This window comes from Aristolochia californica, unplaced genomic scaffold (assembly GCF_029961685.1).
Source record: "Aristolochia californica isolate CCGP_79_NKW_82.1479 unplaced genomic scaffold, dmAriCali1.0.hap1 SCAF_6, whole genome shotgun sequence".
Lineage (NCBI taxonomy): Eukaryota > Viridiplantae > Streptophyta > Magnoliopsida > Piperales > Aristolochiaceae > Aristolochia > Aristolochia californica.
Genome location: NW_027182257.1, coordinates 1,171,727 through 1,182,990, shown reverse-complemented (window position 1 = coordinate 1,182,990; position 11,264 = coordinate 1,171,727). Strand labels below are relative to the sequence as shown.

The following is an 11,264-nucleotide window of genomic DNA, read 5'->3' as shown; positions in this document are numbered from 1 at the left end:
TAAATTGAAGTCTTCTTTGTTTTTTCACTGGAATCAGTTCACTTAACTGAGTGCCTTCACCCGAAATCCTAAATGTATTCCAAATAGTTTTGTATGTCCCAAACTTTGATTCTTCTATTTTTCCTTTAAATGGAGAGAATTATATTGAGTGGAAGGAGAAAATTCTCCTAATAATTATCAGGGTGCATGGATATTGACTTGGCACTTCGAGTGGATGAACCTCCAAATCCCACGGAATCCAGTACCCAAATTGAAAAAACATTATTTGAACTTTGGGAGCAGCCTAATAGATTAAGTTTGATGTTTATTAAGTCTCATATTGGGAAGAGTATCCGTGGATCCATTCTAGAATGTGCAAAACCCAAGGAATATCTTCAAGTTATTTATGAATAGTTTGAGACTTCCAATAAGGCATTAGCGAACACCCTGATAACCCAAATGTACTCCTTTCTCGGGTGAAGCATATAAGTTTTATCAAAAGTAACATCTCTACTAATAAGAAACTTGGGTGACTTTGGATCAGTACACCATAATCAGTACCCCCCCCCCCCCCCCCCCCCCCCCCCCCCCCCACCCCCCACCAATTGTGTAATTCAGATGCAGAGTAGAATACATTGCTCAGCCGTCGTGTGCTTTGGCGATGGTGTACGCCTATATCGTTTCTTACCTCATCAAGGAAGTGTAGGGTTCCTGAAGTAAGGAAAAAAAAACAATAGAAAGAGCGATCTCAAGATCGTCGCTCTGATACCATGTAAAATTCTTTATTTCTGATATGAAAATATACATTCAGAATACGTTTACATATAAGGGAACGAATCCCGTTTAAAATTACAGATCCGTTCTTGTCGGATCAAGACCAGTTAATCTCAGATCGTAAGACCCGTTAAGTTCGGATCTTCAACAGAGTGGAAGGAGAAAATTCTCCTAATAATTATCAGGGTGCATGGATATTGACTTGGCACTTCGAGTGGATGAACCTCCAAATCCCACGGAATCCAGTACCCAAATTGAAAAAACATCATTTGAACTTTGGGAGCAGCCTAATAGATTAAGTTTGATGTTTATTAAGTCTCATATTGGGAAGAGTATCCATGGATCCATTCCAGAATGTGCAAAACCCAAGGAATATCTTCAACCTATTTATGAATAGTTTGAGACTTCCAATAAGGCATTAGCGAACACCCTGATAACCCAAATGTACTCCTTTCTCGGGTGAAGCATATAAGTTTTATCAAAAGCAACATATCTACTAATAAGAAACTTGGGTAACCCCCCCCCCCCCCCCCCCGACACCCACAGCCGTCGTGTGCGCCTATATCGTTTCTTACCTCATCAAGGAAGTGTAGGGTTCCTGAAGTAGGGAGTTGGAGGTCATTGAGAGTCAGCTTTTAAGTTTCAATCAATGGGGATTAAAGATGAACTTATCTCTGTTTTATTTTCTACATATAATTAAAGATGCAGGGAGCAGGTTTTCCAGCATACCTATATCATCTTCCAAGTCAGAGACTGCGAAGGGCGCAGCGCTAGAGCTAAACATGGGATCATTTTCACATAAATCAGACTCGAATTTTTCATCCTTGTTTACATATACTCGTCTCATCTCCAACCAAAAGAATCCATCAAGCACCATTAATTGTAAGAACTTATGTGGATCCTTCCATTTCCCATCCAGATTTCTGTATGACTCCATTAAGAGCTTTGTTAGGGGTTTGAGTACTTGGACATAATCTTCAAAAGATTTTCCAGATCTCCTGAGTACATGAGCCAGTATTCTGTGCTTGTGTAATTCCATTTCCATGAGATGAGGTGCACCGTGATGGTATAGGCCCAAAGGATACTAGTTTGGGTGTGTATGCTTGAGGATTTTTTTCCCTTACATACCAGGGTACACGATAAATACAACAATTTTCCCACTCTTTCGCCTCTTCCTGTTTGGACATAAGCTTCAGCTCTTTCAGCAGGTCCATGTGAACGATGGTGTCCTCTTTCGCAGGTTCAGCAATCTGCTTATCCTTTTGCATTACATGTATGTAACGTTTCTGCAAGTGATCAGTTGCTTCTACAGAAATCTCCGTTTGGTTCAGTAAACTCTCCGTCTCCATCTCAGAATGGTTTTACTGAGTCGTCGTCTCTCATTTGCAGAGAAATCGCCCCCAAGAAAGAAGTTGGCAGGACCCGTTGATTGAAAACTTTGCAGCACACCCTGAAGACAGAAACTATACATCAAAGGTCACTGCTTTTCTTTCCCGTCTTCTTTATTCCTTGCATTCGCTTTTAATTATTGAGAAATACTCCAAGCATTCTCAGCCTTTTCGTTTTCTTTCCATAAAGTGATGTTTGCCATAAAGTGATGTCTCAACAGTCCTGTTTTAATGGTTAAACTTTTTCACATTGTGAATTCCCAAATCTTTGAAATTTCTTCAATTTATATGGGAATCTTACCATTTTAGACCCTTTATACTTATTTTCAAGTGTTTCTTCTCTACAGCTCTGCACCAGCGAAAATCTTAGGAGAGAGAGTGGGGTTCTCCGGGGGAGGCGGAGAGCCTCCCTTCCATGTTTCCAGTCATACGCCCAACAAAGAGTTCCCATGAGATTACGTTATCTTGAGCTTAGTTAAAACTCTTGCTTGGTTGTAGCATGCGTTTGAGAATCCTCCAACTAGGGGTCTATGTTCGAGTAGAGTTTAATTTAAATATTTCGAACTCGAGCTCAAGCCGAGCCTAGCCTCAAGCCTAAAATTGTTATCAAGCTTGAACCCAATAATTTTAACCGAGTTCGAGCCGAGCTCGAGTTTCAACATTCATTTAAAACTTTTAAAAAATTACATGTCTCGAGTTGAAACTCCAACATACATTTAAAATTTTTCAAAAAATACATATCAAATAAATTGTATATAAAATTATACATACGTTTTACATAAAATTGGGCATAAGGGTGGCATCGAATCCAGTTGAGTCTGAACCTTTCTGTGTTCAAGCCGAGCATTGATTTAAAGATTTCGAACTCGAGTTCGAGCCGACCTAGCCTCGAGCCTAAAATTGTAATCGAACTCGAGTTCTAACCATGTTCGAGGTTAACCTACATTTAATACTCTACATAAAATATATGTCAAATAAATTATCTATAAAATTATGCATACATTTTTAAAAAAAGAATGATAGGGGAGGTTCGAGATTGAATCTCGATAATGGATTAGAACTCACCAATATTAATCTTTTTTACCCCAAATGTTGTCTAGCTTATTTTGTAATTTTTGGCCATAAATTTATTATGGCCTCCTTAGTGCCCCTGATTGAAAATTTATATTCTAGGAAAAAGTAGAGATGTTTTTCCTAGGATACATATTTCTAGAAAAACCTTTAAATAAAATCCTATTACTATTAGAGACTTACTAGAAAATTACCAGAACTATTTTAAAATTTTATCAGGAAAGTTAAATGGACCTCTTATTGCCTCTTCTAGTGAAATAAATAAAAATTAATAAGCAATCTAATATATTACTATACTTATTGATAAAATTTTAATCAAATAAAATGTCAAACACAAAATTGCTATGAAAATTGCATCATGTTAAAAGTATTATAGCATTAACTGTCAAATACTTATTCAAAATTTTTCTATACGGTTTTCTAGCCCATCTTGGCAAGAAAATTTTACTTAAAAATTATATAATTTTTTAATAAGAATTTCTAATTAGAAAAATATTTTCAAAAAATGTGAGGCACTAATAGTCCTTATATTTCTACTACAAATATATTTTCAATATTTATTGAAAAACTCACTAATAGTTCTAGAAACATATTTCTACTAAAATGTCTGTTCGATTTCTTGAAGAGCCATGATGAAGGGACATATCTCACACGTGCGAAAATCGTCTTCACGAGGGGGGGGGGGGGGGTGGTTATATTTCCCAACACGGGTCTCGACTCTCACTCTGGTTTTCTACCGAGACGATGCGGAACGAATTGGACGGTTTGCTATGGTTTCTTTTCTAGTGCATTTCCATGCTTCTTTGTTACCTTTCGTGGACCTAAACTCTTACGTCCATAGCAGATTAGAATTGCATTTAGTGAGACGCATAAATTATGGAATCGTAGAAGCTGGTTTGAAGAAAGTCTGAAGTTTAAGAATCAAAGTTAAAGAGTCTGAAAAATCCAATCCAGAACAGGAAATTATGTGACCCGGAACCACATGACAGAAATTTATTAGAACTGCAGCAAGAGATGAACTTGAAGAGTCTTAACGTTGTCGTGGACTGCACAGTCGAGAAGCAACCCAAGAAAAAAATGATGTTTTAAGGAATTGTAGGTTCGAGAGATGAGGAAACTTATAGAGAATAATAAAAACTGACAAAAGCTAATAATGCATGAATAAAGCAGCATATATAGGCCCTGGTAACGTTTACAACAAGTTCAGATAAAAGTGTGAAAGTATAACTGGTCAATTTTATTGAAGGAGGACGAGATAAAGGAGGGGGAAAACACATTGCATAGATGTCTAAATGAACATCTACAAATACAACTTAGATTGTAAAAGGATCCACATTAAGCCCATTACTCTGGTCAATTAGGCATTAGCGAACACCCTGATAACCCAAATGTGTTCCATCAAATTTACTAGTACCAAGGGTGTGCATGAACACATCTGCATGACTGAAATCGAAAGAGATTGAGATATTTGAGTTATTTTTTGTCCACTTCATCCTTAACTCGCTTCCGTTTGCATGTGCACCGTAAAAAATCTCTTATAACACATATAAGGATAAATGGTCAATTAATTAACTTTTGACCATATGTGTATAAGAGGAAGAGAGGCTGCATCAGGAGATGATCGAAAATGTGTATTTGACAACTCGAGCTAAGAAAATGATCCTATTACATTTTCACTGGTCATGAGTTGGACATAAATCTTCATTATGGAATGATGTCATAAATCTACATTATTAACGAAGTGTTCTCGTACCAATAAAAATTATAAGAAACCAGAATTTCTAATGAAACCATTGTTAGCAAAATTGACCGTATCCCATGGGCTCTTCAAGTTTTTTTTTTTTTTTCTGACATATCAAATCTGCTCAGCCTCATCTTCATCCGGTAGCATTCCTCTATTTCCGATTGGTACTCCAGACTGTAACGTAGCCTTTGCTGGAAAACTGCGCTCTCCTCATTACCTGGAGAGGCGATAAAGATGAGAAAGGCACTGATTTCTCCATGGTTCCGCTCAAGCCAACTCTCTTTATTTTCCAGCTACCCCAAGTAGGACAGATATTTAAAAAGGTGGTTGGAACAATACGTAGCTCATCCGAAAGAACTCAATGGATTCATCCAGCTTTGAGGTCAATTCAAATTTTGAGCAAGTATTCAAATCATGCCAAGGCCAAACATATGCAAGTTCTAGTTTGGCTCACCTCGATGCCACCCCACCCCTAAATAATTTTAAACTTAAATAGGTTTTTTAATATTCTTGCAGCCAAAGGACAAATAATAAGTCACCACCACGCATCTCATTTTATAAATCACTGTTTTTTATAAGAAAGAACTGTGTAGTAAGTGCTGATCGTGGTGAGAAGGTTCAAGAAAAATATAGAGTAAACAACGTCGAATAGAAGCCATGGTTTACTGAGGTAATTCTCTAGAAGTATTTTTTTCCACTGATCAAATCTTCTCGGCCTCATCTTCATCATGTAGTATTCCTCTATTTCCTTTTTGTACTCCAGACTGTGACGTAGCTTTTTCTGGAAATGTGCAGTCTCTTTGTTATCAGGAGAGGCCACGTAGATGAGATAGGCACTGATTTTGTAGCCTACACCATGTTGATGCTCGAATGCCATCATATTCAGCAACCATATTTCACTTCTTCGATTCACCGAGATTTTTTGGTGGCGTTGGATCCCGACTTTCTCAGAAAACTCACTGCCCATCAATGGAAGACTTTTATCTTTCCTCCTGAACACGATGCCTTCTCTAGTGTCGAATCCAATCATCCGCTTCCTCCGGTAATCCAGGAAGTGTAGGGGCTCCTGGAGGTGGATCGAGTTGAAATCCATTAGGGATTAGTAGGATGAATCAAATAACATAAATCTACTCTTACCTTGCTGATAAGCTCCTGATCAAGCGCTTGCCCTCTCGGTTTGACTTTCTGAACTCGTCTTTCCCATCTTTCAAATTTCAGCACTGCCTGCTCCTCCTCTGACTGTTGTGCAAGAATTTCCAGTAGAAAATTTGGTAGCTGGTTTTCTAGCAAAATCATGTCATTTTGCAATATACATAGGGCAAAGGGTGCTCCACTGGAACTGAACAGTGAATGATTTTCGCCATAATCAAACTTCCAGTGTTGATTTTTCTCAATATATACACTATACATCTCCAACCAAAAAACTCCATCAAGCACCATCAATTGCAAAAACTTATCCTGCTCTTTCCATTTGTCATCTAAATCTTTGTACGACTCCATTAAACGCTTTGATATGGGCTTCAACAGTGTCAGATATTCTTGGAGAGATTTCTTTGATCTCTTCAACACAGACGCCAGGGTTTTGTGCTTGTGTTTCTCCATCGACAAGAGGTGAGATTCGCCGTGGTGGTATGGCCCGAAGGATACCAACTTGGGTATGTAAGCCTCGGGATCAAAGTTCTTTATGTAAGAAGGTACACGGTAAATACAACAAGCGCCCCGTTCTTCCGCCACTTCCTCTTGAGACATGCTCGTAAGCTTCTCCAGCAACTCGATGTCTATAATGGTATCCGCTTTGGTGGTTTCTGCAATCTGCTCTTCCGAGTGATGTGTTGTTTCGACAGAAATTTCTGTTTCCTCCGATAATCTCTCCGTCTCCATTTCGATGACAGCAGGTAGCAATCTGAAGCGTTTTTTTCTTCCGTCTCTTGGCTATCCAGATGACTCTGGCGACTCAAGATATGGACTACATTCTTATAGAGATTTGATAAAATCAAGTTTTTTTAACGGTCAGGATCCTACATGAGTACTACAGTAAAAACTGACTGCTTTTGACTGATTACATAATCCACGTCCACGTCATCTGCCATGTCAATAATTGACACACAAAAACCCTTAAAAGTCAGTTTAAAATATTACATTTATCTGTACATTTTCTACTACCTTATATTTATTATTATAATAATAAAAATAATAATATATAATATGTAATATATATATATATATATATATATATATATATATATATATATATATTAACTAAAAAATATTACTCTTACCTATTTAACACCTTTTATTATAGATTTAAGATATTTTCTAATTTAAAAAATAATTAGTAATTTATTTTTTTTAGGTTTCAAAGATCTTTTTTGTCATAACACATTTCATTAAATTTAATATTAAAATAAAATATAAAATATAAATATTAAATTTTTAAAAAACGTCTTCAAATATGATTATCGATTTAAAATATTTTCAAATTTTAAATTTTAATGAATAAAATTTTACTCTTGCTTCGTCCTTCTCTCTATTTCGCGTATAAGGAGAAGTCTCGGAGGAGCAGACGGCACCTACTGAATAACGAAAGTGGATTCATTCGTCTTAGAGATTAAAGTAAATGGTAATCAACCCACTAGCCCCATTTTAATATAACATATTTAAAAGAAAGTTCAACCTTCTTCCATGGAGTATTTTAAAATAGCCAGAATCCAACCTGCTTGGTCATTTTTTAATACGAGAAGACGAGTGACTCAACTCTCGTCTCCTGCAAATAATAAATATAATGTGAAGACGGCACCTACTGAATAATGAAAGTGGACTTCGTTTTTCTTGAGATTAAAAGAATGTAACCTGTGAACGTAGCTTCCTCTTTCTATCATAGAGATTAAAATAAACGGTAAACTGAAGTCTTCTTTGTGTTTTTCACTAGAATCAGTCCACTTAGCTGAGTGCCTTCACCCGAAATCCTAAATTTGCATTGTTAGGATTGCTACGTTGTTGGTAGCTCTGTTATAAAACCTGGACGGGGTGAATTTACCTTTCAGAATTATGATGTGAACTCAACTTCCTCTCTCTTTGTTTTGTCACTGGAATCGGTCATTTGTGGATATTTTATGTATTTAAAAACAGTGCCATGGACCAGGGATTTTCCACTCAGAACTCTGATTCAGATACAAAAAAATCCTCTTTTCATCTCAGCAGTCCCCTCCCTTCAACCTTCTTCCATGGAGTATTTTATAAAACAATTTTTAAATAGCCAAAATCCAGCCAGCTTGGTCATTTTTTAATACGAGAAGACGAGTGACTCAACTCTGGTCTCCAGCAAATAATAAATATAATGTGAAGACTGGTTCACTTGTGTCATTTCTAGATATTTTATGTTCAACGGGACTTGGCCTCTTATCCATGTCAAGATACCCAAGGAAAGCATAAAAACCAGTTGTGGTTTAATAGACAAACCGCAAAAAAGCCGGTTCTTCTGCTCCTCCGGAATCCCACTGCTCCTAGAAATGTGAACGTAGCTTCCTCTTTTCTATCGTAGAGATTAAAATAAATGGTAAACTGAAGTCTTCTTTGTTTTTTCATTAGGATCAGTCCACTTAGCTGAGTGCCTTCACCCGATCAGTCCACTTAGCTGAGTGCCTTCACCCGAAATCCTAAATTTGCATTGTTAGGATTGCTACGTTGTTGTTAGGTCTGTTATAAAACCTGGTCGGGGTGAATTTACCTTTCAGAATTATGATGTGAACTCAACTTCCTCTCTCTTTGTTTTGTCACTGGAATCGGTCATTTGTGGATATTTTATGTATTTAAAAACAGTGCCATGGACCAGGGATTTTCCACTCAGAACTCTGATTCAGATACAAAAAAATCCACAACCGAGTCGGATCGAGCCCTTGAAAATGTCTTGTGAACGTAGCTTCCTCTTTCTACTTTACAAAGTAAATTATCATGATTAACTTCTTCAAGCCTTCTTTGTTTTTTCACTGGAATCAATCCGTTTGCCTCATTTCTGCATATCTTATGTATTTAACAAAAATACTGGGAGTCTTCTGCAGATCTTTCCTCCCCTCTTCCTCTCTTTGTTATTGCTGCCCTTCTCCGTCCCCATTATGGATAGCAACGGAGGAGGAGCTGAAAACCTAAAACACAACATTCTTGTTCAGCCCTTTTAGATATCATTTTTTTAAAACAGCTAGTAGACATGTATTTTTAATTGTAACCAAATTTCAAATACGACCCCAGAAATTTTAACAGAAATCACAAAGTAGAGAGTATTTATTATAATCATGTCAACTCTACATCAATCGACCTTATCACCTCTGCTTCTGTTCTCGACATTTCTGATCTCCATCCACTACCATCCAAACCAAGATGAACCACACGTACAGAAGAAGGATGTGATCCCACTTTTTCAGCTTTTCCTCCGACTACCCTCTCTGCTTGTCTCCAGAAGCGGAGAGCTTCCTAATAGATACCAGTAGAGTTTTCTCCAGAATCACTACAATGAAGACGACGGGCATCATACACTTTCAAGATTAGAAATCATAACTCTTTTTCTTTTTTGGGTTATGTAAATGCATTCTCAAAGCAGCATTAGATGATAGAGGAAAGACAGCTAAAAATGAGAAGAAAAGAGATTATTGAGTCCAAAATAATAAGTGTAGAAACATACCATCAAGACGTAAGACTTGTAGTAGGCAAGGACAGTGTAGTTGGTGCCAGCAAGTCAAAACAGCCGAAGCACCCAGTAGTTCTAAATACCCAAGTCTCTCCTCCAGCTGTGAGGAGTCTAAATACCCCAAGTCTCTCATCAGCTCATTTCCTTCACATTTGTTACTAATTCGATTTGGCATCCTACCCAACTCCATTCAAACTCCATGAATTCTAGCTTTTCCGATTGGCTGCATAACATTTATTCCTACACTAGCCTGTTATAAAACCTTGAAACATGACTACACCTTCATTTTTTATAAAACAATTTTTAAATAGCCAGAATCCAGCCTGCTTGGTCAGTTTTTTAATGCGAGAAGATGACCCAGCCAGTTTTTTAATGCGAGTTTTTTCAATGGGACTCGCCTCTTATCCATGTCAAGATACCCAAGGAAAGCATAAAAACCAGATGACCCAGCCAGTTTTTGTGGTTTAATAGACAAACCGCAAAAAGGCCGGTTCTTCTGCTTCTACAAAAATCCCCGTTTGCTTCAGTAATCTCCGCCTCTCCATCTCAATCGGTGATTAACTTACAGAAACCAGCAAGATATGGTATTTGAGCAATCTGGTGCTCTTTCTCCGACTCTCTCTCAATTCGCGTATACGGAGAAGACTCGGTCCAAGCAGCAGACGACACCTACTGAATAATGAAAGTGGACTTTCGTTTTTCTTGAGATTAAAAGAAATTAACCTGTGAACGTAGCTTCATCTTTCTATCGTAGAGATTAAAATAAATGGTAAACTGAAGTCTTCTTTCTTTTTTTCATTGGAATCAGTCCAGGTGCCTGAAGTCTTCTTTGTTTTTTTCATTGGAATCAGACGAAAGCACTTTTAAATTCGTCTAAAATATAAACTGAAGTCTTCTACTGCAATTTTAGCTTGATTTAGTAATCTCTCCATCGCCATCTCGGTTACGCAAACGGCAGCAAGCACCCAGTAATTCTAAATACCCCAAGTCTCTCATCCAGCATTGAGGAGTCTAAATACCCAAAGTCTATCATCAGCTCATTTCCTTCACATTTGTTACTTATTCGGTTTGGCATCCTAGCTAACTCCATTCAAACTCCATTAATTCTATCTTTTCCTTCACCAGCCTTTTATAAAACCTTGAAACATGACTACACCTTCATTTTTTATAAAACAATTTTTAAAAAGCCAGAATCCAGCCTGCTTGGTCATTTTTTAATACGAGAAGATGAGTAACTCCACTCTAGTCTCCAGCAAATAATACATATAATGTGAACGTAGCTTTGGATTGGTCCACTTCCTTCACTTGCGTCATTGCTAGATATTTTATGTTCAACTGGACTTGGCCTCTTATCCATGTCAAGATACCCAAGGAAAGCATAAAAACCAGATGACCCAGCCAGTTTTTGAAGTTTAATAGACAAACAGCAAAAAAAATCGGTTCCTCTGCTCCTCAGGAATTCCCGTTTGCTTCAGTAATCTCCGCCTCTCCATCTCAATCGGTGATTAACTTTCCGAAACCAGTAAGATATGGTATTTGAGCGATCTGGTGCTCTTTCTCCGTCCCTCTCTCGATTCGCGTATATGGAGAATATTAGACTTGATGTCTAATAATAATATGAACATCA

The 11,264-nt window shown here is 37.4% G+C and overlaps 1 protein-coding gene across 1 annotated transcript; it reads right to left on the bottom strand.

Moving 5' to 3' along the window:
- Window positions 1–5,518: 5,518 nt before the first annotated feature.
- Window positions 5,519–6,837, bottom strand: LOC137934221 (uncharacterized). Its single transcript, XM_068778496.1, has 2 exons — window positions 6,094–6,837; window positions 5,519–6,022 (listed from the first exon to the last, which is right to left on the bottom strand). The coding sequence occupies exons 1-2, from the start codon at window positions 6,835–6,837 to the stop codon at window positions 5,519–5,521; spliced, it is 1,248 nt and encodes a 415-aa protein (XP_068634597.1).
- Between the last annotated feature and the right edge of the window lie 4,427 nt (window positions 6,838–11,264).

Coding starts and splice junctions, on each gene's coding strand:
- LOC137934221 (XM_068778496.1), bottom strand. CDS start 6,837: ATGGAGACGGAGAGATTATCGGAGGAAACAGAAATTTCTGTCGAAACA. Junction 6,023..6,093: donor ATCAGGAGCTTATCAGCAAG/GTAAGAGTAGAT, acceptor ATCCACCTCCAG/GAGCCCCTACACTTCCTGGA.